Genomic DNA, 17,003 nt, shown 5'->3' with positions numbered 1-17,003 from the left:
GATTACCGGCAATATCCACACTGAGCTAAAGGGTAGAGCTGCCGCTTTCAAGGACGGCACTCTAACCCGGAAGCTAAAAATAAATCCCGCTATGCCCTCCGACAAACCATCAAACAGGCAAAGTGTCAATACAGGACTAAGATCGAGTCGTACTACACCGGCTCCAACGTTCGTCGGACATGGCAGGGCTTGCAAACTATTATAGACTACAAAGGGAAGCACAGCCGCGAGCTGCCCAGTGACACGAGCGTACCAGACGAGCTAAATTACTCCTATGCTTGCTTCGAGGCAAGTAACACTGAAACATGCATGAGAGCATCAGCTGTTCCGGACGACTGTGTGATCATGCTCTTCGTAGACAATGTGAGTAAGACCTTTAAACAGGTCAACCGACCAACTGGCAAGTGTCTTCACTGACATGTTCAACCTCTCCCTGTCTGAGTCTGTAATACCAACATGTTTCAAGCAGACCACCATAGTTCCTGTGCCCAAGAACACTAAGGTAACCTGCCTAAATGACTACCGACCCATAGCACTCACCTCTGTAACCATGAAGTGCAATGAAAGGCTGTCATGGCTCACATCACCACCATTATCCCAGAAACCCTAGACTCAATCCAATTTGCATTCCACCCCAACAGATCCACAGATGATGCAATCTCTATTGCACTCCACACTGCCCTTTCACACCTAGACAAAAGAAACACCTATGTGAGAATGCTATTCATTGATTACACCTCCCTCTGCAACTGGATCCTGGACTACCTGACGGGCCGCCTCCAGGTGGTAAGGGTAGTTTACAACATATCCGCCAGGCTGATCCTCAACACGGGGGCCCCTCATGGGTGCCTGCTCACTCCCCTCCTGTACTCCCTGTTCACTCATCACTGCATGGCCAGGCACGACTCCAACACCATCCTTAAGTTTACCGATGACACAACAGTGGTAGGCCTGGTCACCGAAAATGACGAGACAGCCTATAGGGAGGGGATCAGAGACCTAGCCGTGTGGTGCCAGGACAACAACCTCTCCCTCAATGTGATCAAGACAAAGGAGATGATTGTGGACTACAGGAAAAGGAGGACCGAGCACGCCCCCATTCTCATAGACGGTGCTGTAGTTGAGCAGGTTGAGAGTTTCAAGATCCTTGGTGTCCACATCATCAACATACTAACATGGTCCAAACACACCAAGACAGTCGTAAAAACGACAAAACCTATACCCCGCAGGAGACTGAAAAGATTTTGCATGGGTCCTCAGATTCTCAAAAGGTTCTACAGCTGCACCATCAAGAGCATCCTGACTGTTTGCATCACTGCCTGGTATGGCAACTGCTCGACCTGCGACCGCAAGGCATCCAGGCCCTCTATACCAGCCGGTGTCAGAGGAAGGCCCTAACAATTGTCAAAGACTCCAGCCACCCTAGTCATAGACTTTTCTCTCTGCTACCGCACGGCAAGCGGTACCGGAGCGCCAAGTCTAGGTCCAAGAGGCTTCTAAACAGCTTCTACCCCCAAGCCATAAGACTCCTGAACATCTCATCAAATGGCTACCCTGACTATTTGCATTGCCCCTCCCCCCTTTTATGCTGTTGCTCCTCTCTGTTTATTATCTATGCATAGTCACTTTAATAACTCTACCTACATGTACATATTACCTCAATTACCTCGACTAACCGGTACCCCCTGTATATTGCCTCGCTAATATTATTTTACTGCTGCTCTTTAATTATTTGTTACTTTTATTTCATTTTTTTGTAGGTATTTTTCTTAAAATTGCATTGTTGCTTAAGGGCTTGTAAGTATGCATTTCACTGTAAGGTCTACACTTGTTGTATTCGGCGCATGTGACAAATACAATTTGATTTGAACAACTGCAATTGGACAAAAGAACAAATAGGGCTGAGCTTGCTTTATGCAGGGTGCATTGTCTAGTATGCACCTGTAATTCAAAAGTTATTCACACAGTGTATGTCATCAATTTTTTGATAGGTTAATTTCAGTCAATAATTTAGAATGAAAATGTCTAGGTAGCCTAGCCAGGCAGGTTATTTGAGGCACACCTCGTATGTCAGTGGCGGACCGCTGGCTTGGTTCTCTGAGCTTTTCCTTTGTCTGTTTTCATCCACAATACCCTCTTGCAGGTACTACCTTCTTCATCTTCTTTTCGTCTCCCTCTCTCTCTCTCTCTGGCACTAAGAAGGTATCCTTTATCAACAGTATAATTTGTTGGCATTGAGAAATGATACAAAATGGCGATGGCCCCTGGTAAAGGATGCAGTCGACATGGGCTATAATCTATAGTGTAAGTGATGCCTTCCGGGTATGGCTCCTCGTGTTTAACTCTCTCTGTCACTCAAATAATGTTGTCTGATACTACTTTTGAACATCATATGCTCATATATAGTTATCTCATCTTCTTTCACCAAAGAACGCAGTTCTCCAAGCTTTAAAAAAAAAGTTCTCATTTGCAACTGCGACCTGGCCAAGATAAAGCAAAGCAGTGTGACACAGACAACAACACAGAGTTACACATGGAGTAAACAATAAACAAGCCAATAACACACTAAACAAGTCAATGACACAGTAGAAAAAAGAAAGTCTATATACAGTGTGTGCAAAAGGCATGAGGAGGTAGGCAATAAATAGGCAATAAATGTTGCTTTCTGAAACTCTCCCGAAAGGCAGGTTTTCATTTTGAGCTCTGACCCCTACAGATAGATACTGTTGTTGAGTGCTGACTGTGAAAAAAAGTAGGCTATAGATTCTCAATTCACACCCTCATTCAGAATAAATGTATAATTGGTAACAATATAAAGATATTGTAGCACATTTGATTACTATGCTAATGAATGAATGAATGACATTTTATTTTCGTGTCAAATCGCAAGTTGGCAACCCGTCCCTTACGGGATTAATTGACACATAAACAAACATTACAATAATTCACTGTGATAATTCAGTGATAATTCTTCTTCCGGTGTTCTCTGCAGTGCACATCGCATAAAGAGTGAAGAATATATACAAAACCAACAACAAAATAAAAAAATCTATACATAATAGTAAATAAGGTTATCCACAATAATTATATCCCTAGAGCAGTAAAAAATATACATACATACAGTCGTGGCCAAACGTTTTGAGAATGACACAAATATTAATTTACACAAAGTCTGCTGCTTCAGTGTCTTTAGATATTTTTGTCAGATGTTACTATGGAATACTGAAGTATAATTACAAGCATTTCATAAGTGTCAAAGGCTTTTATTGACTATTACATGAAGTTGATGCAAAGAGTCAATATTTGCAGTGTTGACCCTTCTTTTTCAAGACCTCTGCAATCCGCCCTAGCATGCTGTCAATTAACTTCTGGGCCACATCCTGACTCTTGCATAATCAATGCTTGGAGTTTGTCAGAATTTGTGGGGTTTTGTTTGTCCACCCGCCACTTGAGGATTGACCACAAGTTCTCAATGGGATTAAGATCTGGGGAGTTTCCTGGCCATGGACCCAAAATATCGATGTTTTGTTCCCCGAGCCACTTAGTTATCACTTTGCCTCATGGCAAGGTGCTCCATTATGCTGGAAAAGGCATTGCCCGTCACCAAACTGTTCCTGGATGGTTGGAAGAAGTTGCTCTCGGAGGATGTGTTGGTACCATTCTTTATTCATGGCTGTGTTCTTAGGCAAAATTGTGAGTGAGCCCACTCCCTTGGCTGAGAAGCAACCCCACACATGAATGGTCTCAGGATGCTTTACTGTTGGCATGACACATGGAAGCGCTGACCTTGTCTTCTCCAGACAAGCTTTTTTCCGGATGGCCCAAACAATCGGAAAGGGGATTCATCAGAGAAAATGACTTTACCACAGTCCTCAGCATTCCAATCCCTGTACCTTTTGCAGAATATCAGTCTGTCCCTGATGTTTTTCCTGGAGAGAAGTGGCTTCTTTGCTGCCCTTCTTGACACCAGGCCATCCTCCAAAAGTCTTCGCCTCACTGTGCGTGCAGATGCACTCACACCTGCCTGCTGCCATTCCTGAGCAAGCTCTGTACTGGTGGTGCCCCGATCGAAAGAATGAATCAACTTTAGGCGGCGGTCCTGGCGCTTGCTGGACTTTCTTGGGCGCCCTGAAGTCTTCTTCACAACAATTGAACCGCTCTCCTTGAAGTTCTTGATGATCCGTTAAATGGTTGATTTAGATGCAATCTTACTGGCAGCAATATCCTTGCCTGTGAAGCCCTTTTTGTGCAAAGCAATGATGACGGCACATTATTTCCTTGCAGGTAACCATGATTGACAGAGGAAGAACAATGATTCCAAGCACCACCTTTCTTTTGAAGCTTCCAGTCTGTTATTTGAACTCAATCAGCATGACAGAGTGATCTCCAGGATTGTCCTCGTCAACACTCACACCTGTGTTAACGAGAGAATCACTGACATGATGTCAGCTGGTCCTTTTGTGGCAGGGCTGAAATGCAGTGGAAATGTTTTGGGGGGATTCAGTTCCTTTGCATGGCAAAGAGGGACTTTGCAATTAATTGCAATTCATCTGATCACTCTTCATAACATTCTGGAGTATATGCAAATTGCCATCATACAAATTGAGGCAGCAGATTTGTGAAAATTAATATTTGTGTCATTCTCAAAACTTTTGGCCACAACTGTACATACATGTACAGACAAATAAATACAGAAATATGTAACAGAAGGCATTTGAACCCAGTCTGGCACAAAGAGAAGATTCAAGAAGGAGACAGGCCTACACACAATCTATATACATACGTGCCATTTGCTATATAGAAGCTAAATATTTGTATAATTTAATTATATTTAATTATAGGTATATTTTATTTTATTCCAGGCTTTATCGAAATATTCCATAAACGGAAATACGCAATGGACAGAAAAACATTTCAGTTTCTCCTCATCGCTAGTAGTTCTTACATAAGAAAATGTTATGTGGGGGGTTCATACAGTTTAATCCAATAAAAGTACTTTCTGTAGTACCTCATTCATTATGCTGCATTTCAATCACTTTAATTAGACTATTCCATGGCTAAAAGGCCTATCATGCAAACATTTCAGGCAAACAAACACTTCTTACTCATTACGTTTGTACAAATACAAAACTTTCAATCAATCATTCACTGGTGTTTCATCACTATCATTTCCATTCTGACATTACATGTATCCATCTCAGTGCCATTCTATACCATCTAAGTACAGTTGTAAGTCATTGTACATACTGTACCATTTGTAGGTCATGTGGACTTAATCAACAACAATTCTGACAATTTTGGAGGTGTATAGGACTGAGGCCAACACATCTCTCATGGTCTTCCCAAACCAGCTCTCCGGACTTCCGAAGACAAGGTTGCATGCACCCGCCCATATAGTGTTCTTGTCTTCCTCCACAACCATCACTCTGAGACCCAGGGCTGTTGCCTTGTGGATTTGGTCGTCCGTCCACCACAGCCTTTAGCGGGGACACGACTGTCAGAATTTGAGGCTGTTTTCCTAGCTTCTTAGAACTAGCTAGCTAACAGGTATATTAGGTTTTTCTCCAAAGCCCATTGGCAAGACCGCCAATACCCTCACACAAAGGCTTGAAAAGCTTCAAGTTGCTACTATTTAAATTTTATCCCTAAGTTGGTCGTTACTATGTGGCAGTGTTGTTGCTTTATCTCCTTTTCAGAGTTTTTCTCCCCACAGTTTTAGGCAGCTAACCTAACTTTAGCTTGGTTTGATGAGGAAGCGAGTGGGGCGTTGCGCATGCAAATAGCATGCATATAACAACGAATCAAAAAGTCGCTCAAAGTCGCTCAGAATTTACAAGCCGGAGTTTCCAGACCAGTGAGTCACAGCTTGCTGTGTAGTCATGTGGGTCGCGCATCATCCAGGCTAATTATACCCTCCCACCTATCTGTTTCATATTTCAGGTAGCCCGCAAAAGCCAGCATGGATAGAATGCAAGAATTGACAGATTTTGCCTACATTCTAATCATTATCATGTGCCAACGTATGGCCACGGTCCATGCCATGGTGAGACTTGCACTCCTGTAGATCTGAAATAATTGGATGGTGAAATTTGCATCCAGCCAACCAGAAAAGCGAGGCGAAGCAATTCAGGCATTCTTTAAATTCAAGACAATCCTTGTACTGCAATTAAACATTATTTTTATTTTTATTATTTTTTACCCCTTTTTCTCCCCAATTCGTGGTACCCAATTGGTAGTTACAGCCTTGTCCGATCGCTGCAAATCCCGTATGGACTCGGGAGAGGCGAAGGTCGAGAGCCGTGCGTCCTCCGAAACACAACCCAGCCAATCCGCACTGCTTCTTGACACACTGCTCGCTTAACCTGGAAGCCAGCCGCACCAATGTGTTGGAGAAAACACCGTACGCCTGGCGACCGTGTCAGCATGCATTGTGCCCGACCTGCCACAGGAGTCGCTAGTGCACGATGGGACAAGAACATCTCTGCCGGCTAAACTCTCCCCTAACCAGGACGACGCTGGGCCAATTGAGCGCCGCCCCATGGGTCTCCCGGTCGCAGCCGGCTGCGACAGAGACTGGACTAGAACCAGGATCTCTATGAAACACTTTCATAGTTGAAAAATATATTTAGTAAGCAGAAGGAATTTAGAATTAAATGTGGAGTGGTGCTATATAGTTATGTGATGACATCTCGTGCCCTGCGTAAATTATTCAGCAATCATTATTTATTGTAAAAAACTGTGTTTCCATTCTCATTTGTCACAATAAAGTTCGACAAAAGAAAAATCCACCAATGTCGAACGGATAAAAACATTGTCAATCTTTAGAAAATGTATCCTATTCAGTGGCTTGCGAAAGTATTCACCCCCCTTGGAATTTTTCCTATTTTGTTGCCTTAAAACATGGAATTAAAATGAATTTTTTGGGGGCTTGTATCATTTAATTTACACAATTTATTTTTGTGAAACGAACAAGAAATAAGACAAAAAACCGGAAAACTTGAGCGTGCATAACTATTCACCCCCCCAAAGTCAAAACTTTGTAGAGACACCTTTTGCCGTAATTACAGCTGCAAGTCTCTTGAGGTATGTCTCTATAAGCTTGGCACATCTAGCCACTGCGATTTTTGCCCATTCTTCAAGGCAAAACTGCTCCAGCTTCTTCAAGTTGGATTGTTTCCGCTGATATACAGCAATCTTTAAGTCATACCACAGATTCTCAATTGGATTGAGGTGTGGGCTTTGACTAGGCCATTCTAATACATTTAAATGATTCCCCTTAAACCACTCAAGTGTTGCTTTAGCAGTATACTTAGGGTCATTGTCCTGCTGGAAGGTGAACCTCCGTCCCAGTCTCAAATCTCTGGAAGACTGAAACAGGTTTCCCTAAAAAATGTCCCTGTATTTGGCGCCATCCATCGTTCCTTCAATTCTGACCAGTTTCCCAGTCCCTGCCGATTAAAAACATCCCCACAGCATGATGCTGCCTCCACCATGCTTCACTGTAGGGATGGTGTTCTCGGGGTGATGAGAGGTGTTGGGTTTGCGCCAGACATAGGGTTTTTCCTTGATGGCCAAAAAGCACAGTTTTAGTCTCATCTGACCAGAGTACCTTCTTCCATATGTTTGGGGAGTCTCCCACATGCCTTTTGGCGAACACCAAACATGTTTGCTTAACTTTTCTGGACACTCTTCTGTAAAGTCCAGCTCTGTGGAGTGTACGGCTTAAAGTGGTCCTATGGACAGATACTCCAATCTCCGCTGTGGAGCTTTGCATCCCCTTCAGGGTTATCTTTGGTCTCTGTGTTGCCTCTCTGATTAATGCCCTCCTTTCCTGGTCTGTGAGTTTTGGTGGGCGGCCCTCTCTTGGCAGGTTTGTTGTGGTGCCGTATTCTTTCCATTTTTCAATAATGGATTTAATGGTGCTCCGTGGGATGTTCAAAGTTTCTGATATTTTTTTTTATAACCCAAACCTGATCTGTACTTCTCTACAACTTTGTCCCTGACCTGTTTGGAGTGATCCTTCGTTTTTATAGTGCCGCTTGCTTGGTGGTGCCCATTGCTTAGTGGTGTTGCAGACTCTGGGGCCTTTCAGAACAGGTGTATATATACTGAGATCATGTGACAGATCATGTGACACTTAGATTGCACACAGGTAGACTTTTTTAAACTAATTATGTAACTTCTGAAGGTAATTGGTTGCACCAGATCTTATTTAGGGTCTTCATAGCAAAGGGGGTGAATACATATGCACGCACCGCTTTTCCGTTTTTTTCCTTCTTTTTTTTAACAAGTTATTTTTTTCATTTCACTTCACCAATTTGGACAATTTTGTGTATGTCCAATACATGAAATCCAAATAAAAATCTATTTTAATTACAGGTTGTAATGCAACAAAATAGGAAAAACGCCAAGGTGGGTGAATACTTTTCCAAGGCACTGTAGCTGCCGTTTCCATTACACATGACGCAATGTTTTTTTTGTTTTGTGTATTCTACTTTTCTAAGTCTCAACAATAAGTTTGCGAACCCGACTGAGTTCCTGGGGGTGTCAGGGGCCCTCTAGCGGCCGAGGGCCCTAAGCTACTGATTTTGTCACTTATGCCTGGAGCCGGCCCTGGTTTTATGGAAAGTCTTTAAAAATGACTGTTTCGCATCGCTAACTGGCTACACAAAGTGGTAGACTCATGAATTACCATGCAGTTACATCTTCAGAAAGTTGAAAGAAATACAAATCGCTGATGCATTCACTAATATTCTTTACATGTAGGCTTTGGATTGAACGAATCTGCGCTCACTTTTTTCACAAGGTCATTCGGAAACAACTGCACACTGAAGCCTATCAATACAATTATTTCTTTCCCTGGTCACACTGGTGCTCCCAAAATAAAATATCAGGTCCCACAGCAAAATATCTAGGAGCATATGTGACCAAAATTGTCACACTTTAGAGCCTTGGTCAGACTGCCCTGCCTGGACCTCTAATTATGTGGTCTGTCTTTAGGGGAGGAGTGCAGTTGAGTAGCTCTCCCACTGAGAAGCAGAGTCCACCAGGCCAGGTCCTCCAGCCCCCAGCCTCTAGGCCTAACACGAAGCAGATGGTGAGGGGAGATCTCCAGCAGTAAAGGACGGGCTGAGGCCTCTGCTGGAGGTACAACAAGAACTAGAACCTCATTTGGAAGTGGAATCATAACATAGGCACAATGGACCTGGAGCTATTGAAGTGTAGAGCTGTAGAAGTGGAGTTAAGATATGTCACTATCTATGGGACCTATGAGATAAGAGAGAGAGAGAGTTAGAAGAGGATGAGAGGAAAAGAACGATGGAAGAGTGAGGAACAAATTATGGTCAGAAAGACAAACCTACTTTGTCGAGGCGAGTTGAGTTTTGATTATAACTGACAATCTCATCCTGATTAATAATTTGTTCATCCATATTTACAATGCTAACATAGAGTTATCAATGTTTGAGGAACTACAAAATAGGTTCAGAGTTCAATTAATGGCTCATCCATGCACACACAAACAAACAAACAAACAAACAAACACACACACACAGACACACACCATCCTTAATAGAAAAGCTAAATATGTTCTCGACAAAAGGCTTCAAAATTAAGATGAAGAAGAATGTTTAAGCGAACCCTCCCAGTCTCATTGATATGGGTGAGTGCACAACGGACACCCATTATTTCATATCACCATAGCGATTAGGAAACCTTTGATCTTTGTGGTGAATGTGATAGGATGATGAGGTAACAAGCTCTCACAGTCTCAATGCAGAATTAGACGTTCATCCACGTTCTCCAAAGGTAACATTTCTAAGTTGCTCCAAATGTCAAATTTCGAAGTGATTTTGTTGCTCCTGCTGCTCTGTATCGTCCCATTTCTCCAAACATCACATTTCAAAGTTAAGGGTTAAGTTTAGGCACTCATTCCGAATAGTTCAGGTAAGGGTTAAGGTTTACGCTTAGGCACTCAGTCCAAATGGTTAAAGTTTGGGATAGTGTTAAAACCAAAAATAAAAAAACTGTGTCCACGAATGGAATTGAACACACAACCTCCAGAGTCATAGGATTACTTTAGAGCCCTGCCATGGACCTCTGATTCTGTGGTCTGTCTTTAGAGGAGGGTTGCAGTTGAGAGGCTCTCCCACTGAGAAGCAGAGTCCATCAGGTCTGGTCCTCCAGCCCCCAGCCTCCAGGCCTAACATGAAGCAGATGGTGAGGGGAGATCCCCAGCAGTAAAGGACGGGCTGAGGCCTCTGCTGGATGTACAACAAGAACTAGAACCTCATTTGGAAGTGGAATCATAACATAGGAACAATGGAACTGCACATTGATATGCATAAAATGTTTGTGTGAATTTCCGGCAGACTAGACGCTGTGCTGCGTATTGCTGCCTTTCGCAAGGTCAATTGCAAATTTGTCACAAAAAAAAGTGAAAATGAGAAGGTCATTTTTTAGATTGCACAACCATCTATAACCCTGCACCTTAAACACTATCCCCAAAATCCACCACCCTATCCCACAACTTTGTCCCTAAACAATCCTACACCATGCCGTCTGCCAACTTTCGTCTTCATCTTCCAACAACGATAACCCCTCTAAACTGGAGTGGGAGGGACCAGAGTCCAAATGCCCATTTGGGCACACTTATTGGCTGACAGGAAGGACCTTTTGTTACAGTCTCTCTCATTCTTACACTCTCTGCCCACTTTCTCTGTCTCTCTTTGTCTCTCTAAATCAGCGGTCCTCAAACTTTTCTGAGTCGAGATCACTTTCTGAGTCAAATTGAAGGCAGATACCACTCAGAGCTTTTTATAAACATGACTTAAAAGACGTAAGCCTATGCAACATTAACCTATTAAAAACATGTAGCAATGATGTTTGTAGTAGGCTATACGCCCAAAACATTATCACTGCATATTGGCTATGCTTGAATTGACCTGCCAATGTTATTCTTCTCAGGCCATTTTAAAATTATATTTAAAAACTTAAGGTATATGATCACACTGGTAATAGATCATCATTTGTTGTATTACTTGTGAGGCACAGCTGAGTGAGCATAAATTCAAATAATGTGCTTTCTTTATTTTACTGGACTGATTATGCTTGCAATCTGATGATCAGTCTCAGTGGAGGGAGAGAATCAGAGGGTATGCCTCTCACCATAGTACCATCTCTCAGCTATCCCCCCTCTGCCAAGACTGACCAAAAATATATATTACAACCTATGTGTTGTGATAATTACGTTGTTTGCTCTATAACCTTTTAGTTCATATCCCTTGAAACCGTGATATATAGACCGAAGGCAGAGACATTAAGAAGACAGAGTAGCAGAAATACATTTAACCACACCTTAGTATCATCACATAACCAGAGAGCAACAGCTGCCTCCACTAACCCAGCAACATTTCAACTTCAACGTTTCAACATCATCTAATCACCTATGCTTAGTCTAGTACAGTGACAACTAAAAGATACCAAAAACAATTTAGTCCAATCAACGTAAACTAAATATGATGTGGCTGTCCATGGTACTGATTTGTGTGTGTGTGTGTGTGTGTGTGTGTGTGTGTGTGTGTGTGTGTTTTGTTTTTATTTTATTTTATTTTTATTTTACCGTTATTTTACCAGGTAAGTTGACTGAGAACACGTTCTCATTTGCAGCAACGACCTGGGGAATAGTTACAGGGGAGAGGAGGGGGATGAATGAGCCAATTGTAAACTGGGGATTATTAGGTGACCGTGATGGTTGAGGGCCAGATTGGGAATTTAGCCAGGACACCGGGGTTAACACCCCTACTCTTACGATAAGTGCCATGGGATCTTTAATGAGGGACTGACCAGGACCAACCCTGCTTAGCTTCAGAAGCATGCATGTTAGCATGTTAGCATGTAGCATGTTGTCCTATGCTACCTGGTAAAATGCTTTCTCGCTAGCCTAACTACCTTTCATGGGCAACGATGCGCCAGGCCAGCTAGTTAACATTAGCATACTACTTATAGGTACATGTTTAACTTCCATCCTCTCAGGCCAGGGGCACAATGTATGAATTTATGGTTAGATCCATTATAATCATTGGCCAGTACTGAGAATTAAGTAAAACTACAAGTCCTAATCCCTATCTCCATCCATGGCTAATTTAGGACAGGGCTGATTTTAGCTAGCTATCTAGCCACCGGAGGACAACAACAACGAGATGCAACAATTCAAGTTTTTTTGTTGTCAATAATGACGTTTGTGATGCGATTGTTCGGAAGCCAAATCCAAACTGTCTTCCCTTGACACTTTTTTGGGGTGCGTCAGGACTGAGCTCAGTTTAGCACAATGCTAATTGGCAATTTTTATTTTTATGATCAAGGGAGGCCAAATGCTCGCTGGCTTCCCTTGCATTCACTGCTACAGGCGACAACAATGTCATACTCTTTCTGACCATCAGATAGATACACTACACATGCTGAGACAGAGGGGGCTGTTCGTTCGCTCAGATGCTTTCTCCGGTGAGATACATTCAGCCTCTTGGAAATTTATGAAACACATAGAGACAAAAGATAAATTATTTTGTATCTTTTTTTTCTTGGGCAATTTTTTGGGGGAAACCATGAATACATGCCACTGCCAAAAAAAGGCCTCCGTCTTCAAGCTGATGGCAAAACTCAAGCCAGACTGCATTATTTCTGCCCCATGCAAAATTCATGTTGTTACTCCTATGACCAGTGCTGGTTGCAGTGTGAGTGGAGAAGTGCATTTCATGGCTTATAAAAGTGTTGAATAAAAAGGTGTTGACAGTAATGAATAAAACTTAAATATGAACTCACTCGTAAAAACAGCAGCTCTTTGCTGTATTCGTTGACAGTCTCTCTTTAGTCATGGTTTTAGATGTTTTGAAATTACAGTATCGTCTTACTTTGCTGTGCGCTCAAGGAAGCTGCAGTCAGACACGGGGATCTGAGGCTGTGTCTATTCTTGAGAGTTCATGCAGCTTTAGTATTCTGATCATAGAGTTGTAATCATGGAATTCAGAGCGCACCATCCATCTACACCTACATTTAAATGTGTCTACCATGTCCACAGTGTTTCCCGGATTCCCATTTCCCACACTATATTCAAATGCCAGTATGCATTCCACAAACGATGTAATAGGCAAAATATGATAATAACACAACAACAACTGATGGCAGTAGCTAACTACTGTAGCTAACTAGCCAGCTAACCTCTGTAGCTAGCCAGCAAGCTAGCAAGCAACGCTAGAGGAATTGCAAATGGGTTAGCAGAACTCCAACCAAACAACTTATTCTTCTCCTAAATATTGCTAGCGGGCTAGCATTTTATGAGGCCAGTAAACACTTCCTCCAACATTATAATGAAAAGGTGCTTTTCAGTCCCAAAACACACGTTTTCTGGAGACTTGTGGGAGGAGTGTTGATGACGTCGCCCACTGTATGCGCTTTCGGTAGCCTGATTGCGTCCAGACTGAGGAAGAATCCGCACACAATGCATCCCTGACCACAGCCTGAAGTGGTCTGCCAGATCTGAACACAATTAGACCACAAAGCGACTTTTGTGAGTTTCAATGCAATCTTCATATTTTGATAGCAGAAGTCACAGGTAGGTGTCAAGTGTAGACACAACCTTGGAGATCAACCAGTCGATCACAATCGACCATTTGGTGACCATCAATGGTTTTGTGAGCATCAACTGTTTGGTGATCCACTATCATAGAATTAAGGTGGGTCTTGCCTAGGCAAACTCTACAAAGTTATATGCTGGCCATGTCAAGATTGTAAACTTACAGGAAATGGACGACATCAGTGCCCCATTGACAGTAATTTACAGTACTTGGATGATTTCAGTGCCCCATTGATACGGACTGAACTCTACTACAAACACGAGTCGCTAATGTTCATGTGATGAGGTAGCCTAGTCTGCAAACTTCAAGATTGGTGTCTGCCCTCACCCAACATAACATTTCCTCTTGGTCTAATGGTCTAAGATGTTGGTTTCTCCAGTGGGAGACTCGGGTTCATATCCTACGTGTTACATATAGACTCCATTGGCTAGGCAGATTGACATGCTTGGGCTAGTTGCTCATGCTATCTGTATCTCTGTGTACAAGTGGTTCAGTAAACTATGCTTGCATGGTGAGTGATCTGACCTGAGACCCGAGCCTTTAGCTCCATGGACTAACATGGTCTTGAGGTGTATTGACAACCCAGGTTTGACTCCCAGGTGGTCATCCAGACTGCTAGGGTTGCCAAGTAAAACAGGCAGTTGAGCTAAACCAGTCTATATGCAAGGACATTGAATAATGATAATGTTGCTGATGAAGATGAGGGTGATAAGGATGTTTAAAGACTTTCCATATAAAAGTCAGTTCATCACAGTTCATCACAAGTTACATTTCCTGATTCTTCATAACCATCACTGATGATGGAAAATATGCTTCCTGGAAACATGCCTTTGATAATTATTATTAGTTCCATACAATGCACATTAATGTCCTAATTATGGTGATGGAAGTCTCTGGAATATGTAAGGACAGGTTAACAGTAAAACTAGAGTTCAAGGAAGTAGCTTCACATCAACAATAGGCTATAAAGTTGGTGTAGGTTAAAGACAGTGAAGGGGTGGTTTCTTTAGTTGCCTTGGAGACGGGGGTGGGGCCGCCGCTCGCGGAAACTGCCTTTAAATATGTCGTTGGAGTGAGAGGTTTTACACAGTCTCATTTGGATTTTACACTGAACTAGGCTACATAGTATAGTACCAGGGAAAACAACCAGGTACCGACCGTCGCCCTGAACACTATCCAGTTAGGACAAGACAATCAGAACCATGTGTGGTAAGAACGGATAACCTAAATTACATCTATTCTAGGTAATCGGGAGACAAATTACGCATTACGCATAACAAGCAATAGCCTACAGTAGGCTCGTCTAGTAGAGACTATTGGAATAGTACAATAGTATTAGCTATGTTGTTATTGTAATTTAAAACCAGTCCGTTGGGAGCCGTACCAAGGCAAACAGTTTTTGTGTGTGTGTGTCTCTGACACTGTATCAATCAGTTTTTGTGTGTGTGTGTCTCTGACACTGTATCAATGAGGTGCCATCCTTGTAGGCAATTTACATGTCAGCTTAGGCCAGTTACTAAAATATAAACCTAGATTATATATAAATATAACTTGTATTACTTCTATTAATAACAAAATAGGTTATCAGTGTTCTGCAGCGGTCCATATCTTGGTTGGACGACAAACCTTCCGCTTTAGACAATTAACATGCCAGTTTCATGGCATGTTCTGAGCTGCTACGTGTCAATGTAGCTCCTTGTGGTTTTAATGACAGGTCTGGCAACGTTGTAGGCTATGACAGGTCGGGCAACATTGTATTATGATCAGATTATGATGATAGGCTACATCAATAGGATACCATCAGCCCTGTAACGTCATTCTCAAATATTCAATTTAACGAAACTTAGGCTATGCTTAAAGATATGTACTCTCATCCGAGTCGTTGGACTCTAGGCCTATGCACTATGCACATTTATGTTGCTTAAATATGATTTTGCATTATCAAAAAATATATGATTGTATGCTATTTAAATGCTTTAGGGTTTTAATAGTAACTATTTGCCCCGAAGTGAAGCAATCCAAGCAAAGTTTTACAGCCAACTGTAAATGTAAGTCGGCCAGTTTCTTCCTGGCATCTCCGACTGTAAATCTAGGTCTGTTCGTTTCCTCCCGGGATCTCCCCCGGGCCCCGGCCTAAAGTTAGCCTACCTGGTCGAGGCGAACACTGCGCGCAATGTGCTCCTCTCAATGGCCACCTGTGTTGCTCTGAATCCAAACGCCCTCCAGCGTCGTGCACATACTGGGACCTTTAATTGCAGACGTCACGACCATTTGAGGCGCTCTCCAGAGCATTATGTGTCATTAGCTTTTGATCAGAAACCTATGTAGGCTACACTGTAATGGATATTGAATTAACTCGTCGGTAAGGTTGCTCCTTGAGACAGGTCCTTTATATCCCAGTCAGACAGCCCCAAATGTTCTGTAAACAACAGGGGGAGATGCTGGTAGGAAATCAAAACAAAAAGGCAGTGACTTTGTCAGCTGCTACAGAGTCAGTGTTCACAGAATGTCCTTCATACAATACAACAGTGAATAATCAGTTTGTCCTTTGACTGGCATCAATCACTATCAATTGATGTGAGAATAATTAATTACAAGTTTATTGACCATCAACCCACACCTTGAGTGCCACAAAAACTTAAATATGCTAAACATTGTGTCGAACACACTAAATCTATTTTCAGCATTACACTCATGCATCGTCAACACTGATGATTAATTGCATCACTATGAGTCTCCCATGAAGTGGCTTTTTTATTTCCAAAGCTGTGATTATATGATTCCATTATTTCTCTAGTCCTCCATGTTCACACCACATTATAGAGGATCATATTCCCAAACACAGGAATAGAGAATTATGAACAACAAAAAACTGTTGGGATACTGACTGCAGTACAGTACTTGCCTCTTCAACTGTTTTCTATACCATAGTCTAGTACTGGATGGATAGTCTACATTACAACTACACACTGCCCAAGTCTTTCAGTGAAAGTACTCATAAAACAGCTTAAGTTGACTGTAAAGATAGACCGAAAGAGAGGGTGAAATAAGTAAATAGTCTTTCTCTCGTTCTCTCTCCCCTCCCTCCCCCTCCCTCACCCCTTTCCCTCCTCTTTTTTGACCTCATTGCAGGGATCTTTGCCTACCTCAATTACTGTGTGCCTCGCACCAGAAAGGAAATATTTGAGACATTGGTGAAGGGACTGCAGAGGTTGGAGTACAGAGGCTACGATTCAGCAGGTAAGGCCCTGGGTATCACCCTGAACACACACACAACAGATCTTTCACACTAAAGCCCACAGAGCACCACTCCCGCAACTGCATCTCACTATGTTTTATCCTGTCTTACTTTGGTACTGCACAGGCAGTATA

General features: G+C 42.5%; 1 protein-coding gene across 1 annotated transcript in view; it reads left to right on the top strand.

Moving 5' to 3' along the window:
• The first annotated feature begins 14,686 nt into the window (after positions 1–14,686).
• The window catches only part of LOC139574109 (glutamine--fructose-6-phosphate aminotransferase [isomerizing] 2-like), a 43,911-nt gene continuing 41,594 nt past the window's right edge, over positions 14,687–17,003 (top strand). The window contains exons 1-2 of the mRNA XM_071398293.1: positions 14,687–14,840; positions 16,764–16,871. Of these exons, the coding sequence (XP_071254394.1) occupies positions 14,834–14,840; positions 16,764–16,871 (115 nt within the window). The 5' untranslated portion in view covers positions 14,687–14,833. The remainder of the gene's footprint in view (positions 14,841–16,763; positions 16,872–17,003) is intronic.

Source organism: Salvelinus alpinus, chromosome 4, assembly GCF_045679555.1.
Source record: "Salvelinus alpinus chromosome 4, SLU_Salpinus.1, whole genome shotgun sequence".
Classification (NCBI taxonomy): domain Eukaryota; kingdom Metazoa; phylum Chordata; class Actinopteri; order Salmoniformes; family Salmonidae; genus Salvelinus; species Salvelinus alpinus.
Note: the sequence above shows the minus strand (reverse complement) of the source record. Positions and strands in the feature narration are given on the sequence as shown.